At 46.4% G+C, this 15,049-nt stretch overlaps 2 protein-coding genes across 4 annotated transcripts in view; one reads left to right on the top strand and one right to left on the bottom strand.

Annotated features, from left to right (window-relative positions):
- The window catches only part of LOC144098546 (uncharacterized), a 220,089-nt gene that overhangs the window by 131,268 nt on the left and 73,772 nt on the right, over positions 1-15,049 (bottom strand). The gene's annotated exons all lie outside the window — the stretch shown is intronic.
- Positions 1,721-7,944, top strand: LOC144096955 (beta-1,3-galactosyltransferase 5-like). Of its 2 annotated transcripts, none has more exons than XM_077629763.1 (3): positions 1,721-1,810; positions 4,222-4,547; positions 6,857-7,944. In XM_077629763.1, the coding sequence occupies exons 1-3, from the start codon at positions 1,787-1,789 to the stop codon at positions 7,599-7,601; spliced, it is 1,095 nt and encodes a 364-aa protein (XP_077485889.1). In that variant the 5' UTR covers positions 1,721-1,786; the 3' UTR covers positions 7,602-7,944. The 2 variants fall into 2 exon arrangements, with proteins under 2 accessions (XP_077485889.1, XP_077485888.1); XM_077629762.1 differs by having other exon boundaries at positions 1,760-1,830.

Raw genomic sequence — 15,049 nt, 5'->3', positions numbered from 1 at the left:
CCGTCCGAGGGCACCACATCAGCGCTGATCCGCATCTATTCCCGACTGCACACTAACTCTAGACCTGCTCCTCGATGTTAGACGAGGCAGGCAAGCAAACTCAAAAAAACATGTACGCCCAGTCGCCGACGACGCCAGTCGATGCAGCGCGGAGTGCCGGGCGGGTTGCGGGCCATCAAACCTGCCGCCGGACGACAAGACCGCCGTGGCGGAAGCGTCAGCGCCGTTTCCGCCTCGACGCAAAAGACGAGCACGCCACTCCGAGGCCGACCGATTGCTACCGGAAGTCGTCACTCGCTGCGAAGTCTCGCGGTTCCCTGCAAAGAGTCGAGGCTCCTTACTGAGAACTTCCGCCGCAGAAATCTCTCCTGTCTGCCCCGTCTCTATCGTGTTCTTGCCGACTGCATTCACTGCTAGCCGAAAGCCGTGAAACAAAAGGCTGTGCTAGATGAAGAGAATCCCGTGTGCTCTCGTTTGCCGACTCCGAACAGATTTATTTGCTCTGTTATCGAGCACGTGAAACTTTATTCAAGAAAATGTTCTAAAAAATGCGATATTTTTGGTCGCATATTTACTATTACTCTGCTGGACAAATCATTTCTTTGACACTAGAGACACTCTTAAAGCTAAATTGAAGATTTTTCTTGCTTTGCCTCTGGAATTTTGCTGTCGTTATGTGATTTGAATCATCCCCAGAAATGATGTGTATCTACACTGTGGAGAAAATTTAGCTTGCAGATGCTAAAGAATGCCACTTGAAATTGTTTCAGGGAACGCAAATCAATATTTGGTGCCTTGTCGACGAAATTTACTCCCTCCCTTTCCCTTCTTCTTATCTGCGTTACATGCACCAAAACTACGTTTGCTTCATGATCAGTGTTGTCTTTATTATCACCGGCATAGTTTTCAAATCTTTCTCTTATTATGTTATGCCTTTACCTCAACCCTCGCCAAATTCATTCAAGCGGATCGAAGAAAGTGCCGTAATGACGGCAATAAGCTCGTGTAAGCGAAGCGCTGCTGCACTTCCAAGCGCCATAGAGCATGGCGTGCCCCAGTTTTCTCGCGGCCTTCGACAACAGTGCTCTCTGCCTGACTTATGGCTGGTCATTTCCTCGGCGCTTGAGTTATGGTAACGACGCCTCGCGGTTTGGCCCATTGACAGGAACAGAACTTCCGAACATTGTGTCACTGGAGCGTCCTTCGAGGAAGAGCCAAGCAGCGGCATTGTTATATCTGGACAGCAACACACCCCTCTCTTGTCGGTTATGAAGTACCCCGTGGACAGCTCGCTGTGCCGCGTTAGCGTTATTGAATTCTCGGGGCATAGTATGTTGCGAAGAGAACGACGTTCTTCGTAGCTGAGCCATGAACAGGATTGGGCCCAACGCTTTTCTCTCTATTTTTCTTACGTACCTTAGGTAGGTACCTGTAATATAAGCCTAACAAATTTATTGACGGATCTGGAGGTATTGCGTTTACAAAGCTATAGCCGCCATCATCACCACTACGTTATTCCAACTGTCGCCTAGAACAGTGTTGACGTGTTAGATCGATGGGGCAATTCTGAAAAGCTATACACTCTACATAGTTCCAAAGTAATGGTCACCAGGACACTCTGGACAATATTTTTTTTTATTTTTGTTTTCATTTTGTAAATTATTATCTGTCCTCACCGCGTGGTGTCCACCGCGTGTCAGCCCTTACACAGGGTATATTACCCGCATCGCGATAGCCATCATCATCTAATATCAGTCGGTCTCGATGCTTGAATGACACCACGGAAATGCCACCATGCTGCAGTGGCTCAGTAAGTGTCTCCTGCTTTCTGTGAGTACATTTTGCTGGCGCGATAATCATCCGTTACGTTCTCGCTGTGTTTTTTAGGCAAGCGTAGCAGGGGGCGGATGAGATTAGGAATTTGGCAGGCATAGGGTGGGCTCAGCTGGCAAAGGACAGGGTTAATTGATGATACATGGAATAGGCCTTTGACCTGCAGTGGGTGTAGTCAGGGTGATGATGATGATGACAATCCCCCACGCACGCAAATCTTCAAGATCATTGGCGCGACATTTTACAGCTGCAGGAGTATGAGAATCTTTCCCTGACAAAAACGGTGGCTCCGTCGTAATATGTGGCCGTCCCCCTCCTTCCCCTCCGCAACCGCCAAGACTCCCCCCTTCCTTTCCCCGCCCTTCCGAATTTAGGACAAATTTGGTTTCATCATACGACCAATTTTTTCTGTCGTCCTGTTGCACCAACACCAATCTCAAAAGTGTTGAGCAGCTGCTGTCGTCGGGGTATAGCCAGTTGTCTTGTGACGCCAAGCAAATGAGCAATACTTCATAAGTTGTCATTGTTACGACAAGAAATTTTGTCGTTACAACTTCACGTTTTAAAATACAGCAAGATTATCTGCTGTGACTAGAGCAAATTTTCTGGTGCACTTTTTGAGCATGTGGCAAAAAGAATGCTATGCAGTTCAGGCTTAACAGTATTGTTAAGTGACGTGCGGGTTCGAGAGCCGTCGTTCTCAAAACTGCCTTTTGTGAACCGCGGACCGGGTGGACCAGGAAATGGCGTCACGATGACAGCGGATAAAGCGGAGTGGAGCTAGCGTAGTCACTACTACCATGGACACTTCTACGGTTGTTTTGAGTGACGAATAGTGTGTGCAGGAAAGGATTCAGAGGCTTCTGATCAAGAACCAGAACTTCGGGCCGGAACTGCTGATCAGCAGTACAGCGCCATGTAACAATTCTGCGGATGGACCGTGGCTCTGTTCTTCCCATATTATTTTATTGAAATCTAGCGCCGCCGGAAAGGGCATTTTTATTGCTTTCGCACATCGCATCAATAAAGCTCATACAACTCCCGCTCATACAACTTCGTATTCCACTCAAATTCAAGCTGAAATTAATAGAGCCTGTGTTGCGTTTTTCCTTTCAGCTGGGATTGTTCTCTGCACATTGTTGCTCTGCTGGTGTCTTTAAACATTGATTCCATTACTTCGCATCCCCCAAGCTCGCTGAGCTGTCCCTGATATAATTTAGAGCATTTTGATTGGCATGCAATTTCCACAATGAGACGGCACGTTCTGATCTGTGTGTACCGGTAAGATAAAGTTGTTATATACTTTTCTCTTGAGGCATATTGGCAAACTGCCATTCGTGATCTGAGAGAAGCGGCCAAATGCGCAGCATCTCATTCTTATTGTTCTAGTTAGTCCCTACCTTCCCTAAACATACGTATTGTCTAATCACAACTAGAGCCTCGCTATTAGTTGTAAACTGCTGTTCCCTGCGAGACTGTTGAAAATTACTTTGGTTTTCTGCCTATTAATTAAGTCATTCATCGTGCTTTGCAATTCCTCCCCTCAGTGACTTAGCAAGGCAACGTTGTCAGCGAATCGCAGATTAAGGTATTCTCTATTAACTCTTGTGCCCAACTGTTCCCAATTCAGACCTTTAAATACCTCTTGTAAACAGGCGGTGAGTAGCATTGGGCTGAAACCTATAGGGCTAAAACGTGGAGGCTAACGAAAAGGGTTCAAGTTAAATTAAGGACAACACAGCAAGATAAAGGAAAATGATAGCTGTAACGCAAAGGGACAGGAACACACCAGAGTGGGTCAGGGAACAAACACGAGTTAATGACATTCTCGTCGAAATCGAAAATAACTACAATTTGGCTGTGCATCTAATGCGAAGGCAAGCTAACCGATGGTCATTAAGGGCAACGGAGTGCATTCCAAGACAAGGCAAGCGTTGCAGGGGGAAGGCAGAAAGTTACAGAAGTACTTGCTGTTGGGCTAGTTGGTTCATCGTAAAGTTGAATGACGCAAGGGAACGAACACAGGAAGACAGAGACAGTAAGAGCGCCTAAATTGTTAGCTGGGGCGATGATCTACGAAGTCTGCGGGAATAAGGTGGCCGCAGCTGGCACAAGACAGGGCTAATTGGAGAGGTGTGGGTGAGCCTTTGTCGTGAAGTGGACGTAATCAGGCTGATGATGATGTTGACTACGGAACAGGAATAACAGCGCTTTTTGAAGACGGGATACAGAATGAGACAGACACCGTGTCTGTCTCGTTCTCTGTCCCGTCTTCAAAGAGCGCTGTTGTTTCTTTTCCGTCAGCGTGTACCAACCAGCCCGTATTATATCCCTCTTCTGGACGTTGACGACCTGTGCGTATCATCACGCGTCTCTGCCTACCACCAGGACAAGAGGACCAAATGCAGCTGGGTGTGGACGCTGACCTCCACCTGTTGTCTGGCGGCCGTCGTGATGACGGTGGTCATATACTTCCGAGACCGGCGCGTGGAGGGCGAGGTGTACCCTGGCTACTCGGCGGAGAGCGCCTCCTTCAACTCGCGATTCCGCTGGCCTCGCAATGGGCCCTTCCGGATGATTCCGGCGGACAGCAACCTGATTCTACAGCCGCCGGAGGGCGTCTGCGCCAAGGCGTTCGCCAGAGCGAACGGCACCGTCCCTCCAGACAGCTTCCTCGTGGTCGTCCACTCAGCGCCTCACCACTTCGAACACAGGTGCTACACGCTGCCGTAAATGTGCACCCTATCTACATATCAAGCTAATACCCCTAACTGCTTTTGGTATGATTTGGTTTGGTTTGTGGGGGTTTAACGTCCCAGAACGACTCGTGCTACGAGGTACGCCGTAGTGGAGGGCTCTGAATAATTTCAACCACCTGGGGCTCTTTAACGTGCACTGAAATTAACACAGTACACGGGCCTCTAGCATTTCGCCTGCATCGAAATTTGGCCGCCACGGCCGGGATCGAACCCGCGTCCTTCGTATCAGCGGCCGAGAGCCATAACCACTGAGCCACTGCGGCGGTTCCTAACTGCTTTGCCGGGATAACTTGTTCTGAAAGGAGAACTAAAATCAGAATGAAGGAGAAATTGCGTGAGCAGTGAGCTCTCAAATGAAGCGAAAATACGTAGAGGCGAACAAACTGACAAGAACATATCATATGAACGAAGGATGCTGGGAAGAGTTGGCTTTTGCAAATAACAATGCTATGATCAATCTCGATATTGCAATACATCAGAGAGGCTCGTATGCCGCATTGCTGGGCGAAGTTTAGCGTTTCTTAGCTGCAGCATAACCATTAGGAATATGAGAAAAGAAACGGAAAAACGGAGGTCGCATGTTGCTATAGCACTTACTGAGCTAAACGTTCGCAATAGTACGAGAGGCGAAGAGGTTGGAAGGTGAGCATTGAAGACAGAAGAGGTTTTAAAAAAAATTTTTGTACTGTTACCACTGTGCAACGCGAGATTCAGCGACAACAGTGTTTCTTTTTTCTTATTTTTTTTTTGGGGGGGGTAAATATGTTAATTTGTTTATTCATTATTATTTTTATATTTGTGCGGTAGAGTGCACGTGACGTAACTATGCTGGTACTCGGGACGTCTTGAAGGCTGACAGATAAGCGCGGTGCGGTGTTGGCCTGCTAGCATCTCGTTACAGCTGCCGCTGTGGAACAGGAAGAATACTGATACTGTGAAGCTTGGACCAGTTGGTGTGACATGGTTTTTCCGCAGCGCAGGGGACAAAGGACGTGACAAGTGCACAGACACGGCGAATACTATACGAATACGAATACTATAGCAGGCTATCCGTCTTTTTGTCTTGAGTCTGCTCGGGCATACACTACTAAAATTTGTGGTAAAAACGCAGGGTAATTACGAAACGTGCCCTACGGATGCGGTTTTGTTTTTAGAACTTCTTTGTTGACTGACATATTTTATCGTGAGCAAGCCGATACATAAGTACGTTACCTGAGCGTCTTTTACGTTGATGTGCACGTAATGGCGTTAGCACAGCCAGTATTACAAACGCAATTTTTTCTTTAATGTTTCGACGAGTCATGAGAACTGCCAATCCCTGGAGCGACAAAAATGTGAAAAAATCCGGACAATGCTTTTATGAGATGCTCGAGGCTTTGCGACATACATTTACTATAAGGATTTTATGATAGCATTCCTAATTTGACACTATTTGGTCGTGTTTCTGAAGCAGAAAATCACTCAGTGGAGCCTAATGTGTTTTACTCTAAACATACAAGAGCTTTTTACTTAAACCACAATCTCAAAATTAACCGATAAATAAAAATTCTGTTCAGACAGCTCGGCATGTTCATTGACGACCGCGCTTCTAAAGAGGTATTCACAAGAGGGAGCTTTCACACACTGTCTTGCATACCGCAGCACATTGAGCAGTGAGCAGTAAAGCTCTTTTCATCCTCCGATGGATCGCATGGCAGCCTTCGACACTTGAGCTGCCTGCAGTGTGAAAAGCAGAAATTATGTGTTCCTCTATGGCAGCTGAGATGCCTTTTACCTTTGGGGACACCTCCTTGCTTGGTGCTGTGCGCATTTGAGCCACATCGGAAGGCCTAACTATTCTTGTTACGTGACCCACACATGCCCCGTAGAAACGTGCAGATCTTCCGCCTGGTGCGAACGGCCTTTGACAATATGCAGCTCCCTTACAAAAAATTTTTTAGACAGTCTATAGACTGTTCATATACTTCGCCTATAAAGTCTATAGAATCTCTATAGACAAACACAAAAGAACAGTCTATAGACAATATATAGATTTATGGCCATACACTTTTAGTAGACTTTTGTCTATAGACAGTCTATAGACCATAAATAGACAAAAATAAATTTTATAGGAAGGCAATAGAGTCTATAAAAAGTCTATAGACCATCTATAGACCATTTTTTTAAATGAGTTGCCGAAATAATTTGTGGACGCTTCTGTTTGCTAAACAGTACTAGCTACGGAAAGCGTCGAAAACACTTTTTTTTTGGCGCTATCCCGGCAGGTCCGCCATCAGGGCTACGTGGGCACGTGACGCCTCCCTGAGCTTTGGCAGCGGCGACGACGGCGTCGACATCGTGGTGCTGTTCGCCATGGGCAAACCCAGCCCATCGCCGCGGCAACAACAGACCCAAGTGAGAATCGCCAGTGAAGCGGCGCTCCACCAGGACATCATCCAGGGTTCCTTCCCGGGAACCTTCAGCGCTTCACTGCCCCTCAACGTGATCATGCTCAAGTGGACGTCCTTGGCGTGCCCTCAGGCCACCTACGTCGTCAAGGTCTCCGACGACTCCTTCGTGAACGTGCGGCGTCTCCGCGAAGCCCTCGGTGCGACGAGCGTACGCAGCTCGGTCGTCTACGCGCACATCTACCGCAAGCCTTCGGTGTGGAACGGCCACAAGCTGACCTTCGTCAGGGACAACATCTGCGTGGCGTGCGGGTACGCCATGAGTGGTGACGCCGTGGTCGGTCTGCTGAACCGCACGCTGCGCGGGGGCTTCACGAGTGTCGAACACGTCTTCTGGAGCGCGTCTCACGACCGTGTCGCACCGCTCCGGCTGGTTAACATGCAGGCCTTCTCGACTACTACAGGCGTCGGCTCGAGCACTTTCCCGTGCGGCGTCAGGGACTCCATAGCCAGCCATCACTTGAGCGCCGACGACATGCACGAAGCCTGGAAGGTGCTGCACAATGACACGGCGTCGTGCCCGGACACTCACGCGGAAGCCCAATACGGGAAGCCCGTATAATGTTTGAAGCTGATGTGAAACACTGCCTTTTTGTGTCACGGTTACAGTGCTAAACTTATAGCACTAGCACTAATGTTTTTAGCATTTCCTATGTTCTCGAGCATATTCTTCGAAGTTGGAGAAAAATTATAAATTTTCGCAGTCTTCTGCTCAAATGACGCGGCTATTAGCATGCGCAGAAAGCTTAGCGTGACCTCGTTTACCGTGCGTGGTGCAGCATTCAAGTACTGACTACGTCTTGAGAAAGAAGAAATAACTGACGTTACGTAACGTTATTGCGAATCGCCCCTTTGGCATGTGGCAGTACCGGCGGCAAGTACCCAAAACTTTTGGTCATTAGCGTCGATACGTTTAGTTAAATACAATATGATGTGAGTTCGAACTAGAAAAAAAAAGTGTGGATGTGCTACTTATTTTCAGCAGTTTCGCTTTTCTTCTACCGAGGCCCATTTCTTCCTAAGTCGGAACAAACTGGCAGCCTCGGTTAAAATGATAGCGGAATTATCCACCTTGTTTGCTGGCCTCGTCGTTTGTTTTTATGCGTTGCATATTGCAATCACTCAGTTCAGCCCTTGGGCGCGGCCGGGCAGCCACCATTGACCTTTAGCGCAACCACGTGACGTGACGTCACGACAGCCGGAGGAAAAGCTGGGCCCCAACTCGCGCGGTCGCGCGCGGCCGCAGCCACCACCTGACTCCCGCTCCTCCCGCTAAGGGCGCTGCGCTATGATTGACGTCACGGCATATGTATAAAAGAGCTGCGCTCCTTCGCCGGGACAGTCTTATATCCCTGTCACACGGGCATTTCGAAAAAAAGACCGCGCAATATGCAACGCATTCTTGTCTTAACCAAGCTAAGCCTGGCCATTTTTGTGTTCAAGGTTTCTAGCTGCTGTTCATGAATGATGCTTCATATATGAGGGTTTTTTATTTTTAGTAGTGCAGTACTCTAAACAGATCAATGTCAGAGTCGTACTGTTGAGTAACTCACTGCAGGGCAAAGGCCTCTCCCATGTTGGAGAGACATGGGAGAGGCTTTTTCTCTGTAGTTGGTGATCGTTAATAACCACGCATGCCAAAATTTTCGAATGCCTCTTGCCGTAACATTAGTGCAATGTATTTTATGCCTGCTTATGCAAAACAGCAATGATTACCTCCTCGTTGACATTTGTCTTCTTTATTGCATGCTCTTCCACTGCTAGTGTGCACCTGTGTACGATGAAGATTGAGGTACATACTTTTTCTGGTGACTGAACTTTGGAGAATTTTGCGGTCACTTATGCCAGAACGTTGCTTGAAATTAAATTTGAGGTCAGTGCTACTTGAAAGGTGCAGGAAGATAAATGAAATCCGTTCTATAAAATGGGCTTCGCGATAACCCCCTTAAGAAACATTAGGAGGAAAATGTTTTTATACGCAATAACACCAATACGTCACAGTTCCTGGGCACGCACGGTGTTCTTTTATTTATCGCTGCTGATGGGAAGCAGTTAATGACATTTTATAGCTTTAATGACGTCTGCTGGAGTCTGAACTATCCTGAAACCTTGCGCCTGTCGGAACTTCCACACCTCTTCGGATATGTTTTTTGTACAGGGTAATATAACGCCGCCTATTTGTGCTCATGACACTTGTGCAGCTGAGCACACGATATGGCAGCCAGTTTCTCACGTTGCAGTCTCCTTATATTCTCGTTCCTGTTCTACGTCAAAACACAAATGATATGCTACGACGACAAGGAGCTTTGCTCTTTTGGGTATCTGTTTCAGACTTCAGTATAGGGCATTGCTACGCTGCTTTGTCAAGCATGAAGCACTCATTGGGCCTTGAGCATTGATTCTTGAACGAGCTAGAATACTATAGATTTTGTCGGAAAGTTGCGCGTCTAGCTTGCATTGCCGCGACCATTTTTCTCCTTGTGATGGCTTCCCCTGCCGACTGGAGCCCCGCGTTCGCAATACTCACGGCTGTGCTCACGCTATCAGCTGGGTTCAAAAAGTCTACATTGTTACCGTCCTTGTTATTAGCTTGACACGCGGCCTGTATTCTGTGCTTCGATGGAAACAGAAGGCTCGCCTAGATACACCGACGCAGAAAGAAACGCGTGCGCTAATTTGCTAATTGAGTCTCCAGAAATCCCTAATAGGCTCACTACGCTCATTTTCTGCAGGCCACTTTTATTGTATGGAGACTTAATAGGCTCCCACCCTGAATTCGTTAATTTAATTTCTGGCGTCTCTGCCACGTGTCTTGTGTAGAATTTCTCAAACTTGTTTTCAAAGGCGAACAATAAAGTAAAACGGGATCGGAATTCAATTACCTTGATTAGAAGATGACTCGCATTTGGCGACATTTCTTCTTATTAAATTAGGTTCAATTAGGCTGGCACTACCGCTCCCTCTCTTGTTGAAAGGCGAATAGAAACGAAATTTGGACATAGCTGTAGTAGAATCTTCGTAGAAATGCATGGTATGTTTGTTAACTATCAGGGAAATTAGTTCTGAATGACTTCGATGCGCACACAGGCACGGACAATTGTCTGAAGAATGGCAGCAGCAGTGAATTAGCCTAAGTAATAGCTCATCGCCCTTTAAATGCGTAAGCAGCCGGATAGTAACTTATTGTTTTCATTTTTGAGTATTCCCGTGCTCCTTGTTCGAGCTTTGCCTGCAAAGTCGCATCGCTGAGAAAATGTACAATATCAGATGTAATTCACTTGATCGTCCCCAAAGTTTTTTCGTTTTTTTTTTCTCCTCATTAGGAAGCTTGAAGTAGCAACATATGACAAAAGTGGGCTATAACTGCTCTAACGATGTGGCAGACGTTAAAAAATTGTGTTATATTTCATTTTCGTAATTTATTCAAGGTGGCAAAACCAAACTCTCTCATGAGTAATCACACCAGGAATGCCGCTGCTAGCTCCTCGCAGTTTCGACGGCGTATCTGAATATGCTAACCGATGGTCAAAGCTTTCGCTTGGGATTTCATAAAGCGACATTTCACGCTTCGCAGTTAAAGCTACAAAGGAGCGAACTTTTAAACTGCTCCCGTTAAGAAAGTAGACGTCAACATCACCTACTTCCCATTTACATGAATGCAGCAAATAGGTATTGCGTGCAGTTATCGACATGTGGGTTTGCAGTGGCTCTCTTGAACTTTGTCATTACATACGTAGTTATGCAACATTACAAAACAACGTTACAAGCTCATAGAATTCAAAATCAAATTTTACCTACCTCATCAGTTACCGCAGGATTTGTGCGTCCTCAGAAATTGTCCGCCTCACCTGTTACCTGTTCATCAAATGACGTCACCACCGCCATGAATTAAAAAAAAATCGGGGTTTAGTCCGGGAATCGAAACCAGAGCCTTTGGCGTTCGAGACGGAGAAGCTTCCACTCCGCCATGACGGCTCTTTACGGCGACAGCAAGAATTTCGCCTTGGCGCACGTAAAGTGACGTAAGTACTCCCCTAATTTTTTTTGCGTTATTAGGAGTGGCGTTTTGCATTGCAATTTCAGTCCGTGTATTTCTTGCCAAATAATTTTCGTACCATAAAGTCAGGCTCGACTAAAAAAATAAGTTTGTTTAAAATTGCAGGTGACAGCCAAAGCTTTTCCTCTTAAAAATCCTGCCTAAACAGAGTATTTTAGAAACAGCTGCGACGTCTTCCAAAATCACGGCACTCACGGAACAGCTGCGTTGCGATCTTCATTTTTTTCTGTGTTGCAATCGACTCTAGCGGATGTCAGCGCTCAACGGCGAGTTGTTCCGAAGTAAATGAACCCCGTTTATCGAAGGAAAGTAATCTCTTCCACTTAGAGAGGGCATCAAGAGCTAACAGCCCTGATTTATCGTCTTCAATATGTTTAATAAAGGTATATGGGCCCTCGAACTTTTAAAATTGAAACGAAAGTTACTTGCGCGCAAAAACGTTCGAGTCAAACACCCTTTCGACGATCAAAGGTTTATCGCGCGCAGGATCCTCTTAGTCTAAATTACCATGTGGCGTGCGCACAAATGACTTAGCAACTTACGGTGGACTTTGATATACAGTAAAGCCTCGTTTTTCTAGAGTTTTTGGGTAAAAGTGGACGTTTTGATCTCTCTCGTCCTTGGATGAGACCATTCGTGTTAAAGACTCTGTACGGCTTAGATCTAAAGGAAAAATGCTTCGAGACTAGAATAACTTTTTTTTTGTTTACCCAACAACATTTGTCAGATGTTTTTCTTCGTGCGAAAGAGAATCGAAATTTATATTCTCTTCAAGTTCTTATTTCCTTTTTTTATTAGTAAATACTGCTTTGCAACCTCTCTTTTGTCGCTAGTTCTATGTTACCGGCAGTGCTCTTTTTTATACAGAAAACGCTGAACTAGTCTGAAGCAGCATGAGCAGGCTTTAGTGGGGCGAACAAAAAGGGCTTATAAAAACGGTTATTAAAAACCTTTTAAAGGTATTACCAAAAGCTTTCTACGCAGGATATGCCGAGGATTACATTTTTTTAACGTTTACAAAAAGTTTTCTCATTCCACGATCACCACTGTGCAGCTGCTAAGTAGTGAACATTAACTATATGCCACCGCATTGGCTTAATGATGAGAGTGCCCGGCAACTGAGTCCGATGACGCAGGTACAATCTAGGGCGCGGTGACCACGTTTCCATGGAGGCGGAACTCGAAGTCGCGCATATGCTGTGCTATGTGAGTGAAAGTTAAACATCCCCTTGTGTTCGAAATTATCCTGAGCACTCCATTATGGTAGTACCTCTCTCTCTATTTCTACTTTCACTCTCCCTATCTCTCGCCTTTCGGCATGGTTCGAGTGTGCACCGAGAAGTGTGACAGGTGCCCTCACTGTGGCGCTGCACCGGACATATGTGATGTGCGGCACTTGTTGCGGGCGTGCCCAGCGACGGCTGCTATCAGAAAACGGCTCCTCAGGGAGGTGGGCCTGCGGTGGAACCGCGAAAGTGACTACGTGAAGTGCACTATGGACAACCGTTTCATTAGCAACCTGTGCGACTACCTAAGCGCAACGGTTCTTCACTCCTTCTTTTAACTTTCAATCCCATGCATTCCTTCCCCCCCTTTCCTTTTTCAACTTAAGCCTCATGGCACACTTTTCGAATAAAAAAAAAAGTGAGACAGCTACTACGTGCTTTATTTCTGCAAAACCGGTTTTCATTGTCCTCATGGATCATCACTTTTATTTCATGGTGGTTTGGGAGAACTAAAGTATCTGCGCTTGAAATAAATTGCCGGTAATCAGCTCTTCATTCAGAAATGTGGTAAGACGTTAAATATATTTCATATTTGAATTTACAGAACGAAAGTTCAGCGTGTGCGATCGCCCTGAAAGTGCCTACTATCACCAAAATCGTCTTACTAGCATGAGCTGGTGACTCGCGCCTGCTTGTTACTTAATAACGGCTGACTTCGAAAGCTTGTTACTATGCTACGAAGTGCGCTTATTTCATCAACGGAAGGAATGATAGGAAATGATAGCTGCAATTAATGTCTACTATGAATATGGGGAAGAAACGTGAAGGCTGACGAAAATGGTTCCGCTTCAACAGCGCAGCAAGCTATGGAAAGAATAATGATAGGTGTAGCGTTAAAAGACAGCAAGAAGGCAGAGTGGGTGTGGGAACAAACACAAGTTAATGACATCCTAGTCGAAATCAAGAGGAAGAAATAAATTTGGGCAGGGCTTGTAGTGCGAAGACAAGATAACAGATGGTCCTTAAGGATAACAGACTGGATTCCAAGGGAAGGGAAGCGTAGCAGGGGGCGGCAGAAAGTTAGGTGGGTGGAAGAGATTAAGGAGTTTGCGGGCATACGGTTGGCGCAGCTGGCACACAGGACAGGGTTATTTGGAGAGATATGGGAGAGGCCTTTGTCCTGCAGTGAGTGTAGTCAGGCCGAAAATTATGCTGACCATGTATAAGAACTAGCACTGTCATTTCTTGTTCATTGCTGCGTTATTCGCATGCGGTTAAACACTATTTTCGTGAGGCCAACAAATTGTACCCAGTGCCACAAAGATGCGCTTGATTCTCGTGTCTTTATTCGCGCTAATGTCTCAGCAGACATTGCCGTGCACTTGGGACGAAGAGTCAATTAATTCAGCACCACGAGTTCAGTTCAGGAGCAAAGCAACGCGTATATAGAAATTTTAGCTGGGACCACAATACTGTGTTTATGAAATGAACTCACCCTTCGTTCGGCTCTCGCAAATATGTTTTGAAAGTGGCCGAGAGTTCCGAAGCTAGAATACGACCAGAATCAAGTGGCCACCCCGCACAGATCAAAGATTTTTTATGGCATAAAGCTTGTGGTTTAAGTGGCAAGAACTGGCTTCTTAGAAGTAAAGGCGCCGTATCGGAGCAGGTCAGCAAGTTGGGCAGGAAATAAATGCTTTGCATGCGTTTCTCACGCCCGCATTGCGACTAATGTTTTGTTAAGAAGGCACGTTAGTGCAGGCATTTGTATTATTTTTGTAGCGTGAGCTACACTGGCCGAGGTTGAGCAGTTTCGCGTGGCTCCTGGAGAGCCGTGCTGCGCATGCGCGAGGTGCAGTGACGTCACACGGCGCACAGCTGGCGCACCGGAGCCGCCGCCGCGCGCCTCGCCGGTCGTTATATTCCAGTGGAGTGAAGTCATAGCCACGGCAGACACACTGACGCCGGCGCGGGCCCAGCTGTGCGCCTCCGTTGCGCAGTAGCCAAGTATGACGTTTCGCTGGAGCCGCTTGATAGCGCCTCTCATTTTGAGCGCATGCGCAGAGGTATCAGTGGCGGAGTCCATATAGCTGGGTGTTTGCCAGCATGGTATAGCCATGGAGAAGGAAAGCAAAATTGCTGCTCAGCGGCTCAGCGTAGCTCACGCTACCTATATCCTGGCATAGCCGAGCTAAGCCACTGCTAACTTTTTTTATTCACGTCTCATTTATTATATCACGCAAAATGGGGGTGTTAATAAATTATGAATAATAATGCATGCAACAGACTAAATATTAATGTACAGTACACTCAAACAAGATTGACAGTGACCGGAAATTTAGGTTTGTGGATATAAATGTCCAAAACGCATGCATGTCTTCACCATGGGATCGAGGGGCTTGTTACTTTTTTGTTGATTTGCCGTAGATATACTGTTATTAATTAGTTGCAGACCTTTACATCCCCCTCCACTTCCTTTCACCCTCTCTGCATAGAAAAGCTCAAAATGACCCAAGAGTTTGACATGACCGATTCTTGACCATCAATATGCCGAGTGAGCAGCCGAATGAGCAACACGTGTTTGAAAAAGAGATGCCGTCTCAGACTTGGTTTTCTGGGCCAAAAAGTGGTTCTTTAATGTATAAGGTTATGCTCATATTTAATAAAAGCGTCAAATGGGAGGTGCTCAGTCGGTTATTTATTGCTGCGTGCTTCTAGGAATGTGAC

This window comes from Amblyomma americanum, chromosome 7 (assembly GCF_052857255.1).
Source record: "Amblyomma americanum isolate KBUSLIRL-KWMA chromosome 7, ASM5285725v1, whole genome shotgun sequence".
NCBI classification, from domain to species: Eukaryota; Metazoa; Arthropoda; class Arachnida; order Ixodida; family Ixodidae; genus Amblyomma; species Amblyomma americanum.
This window is presented reverse-complemented; position numbering and strand designations above follow the sequence as displayed.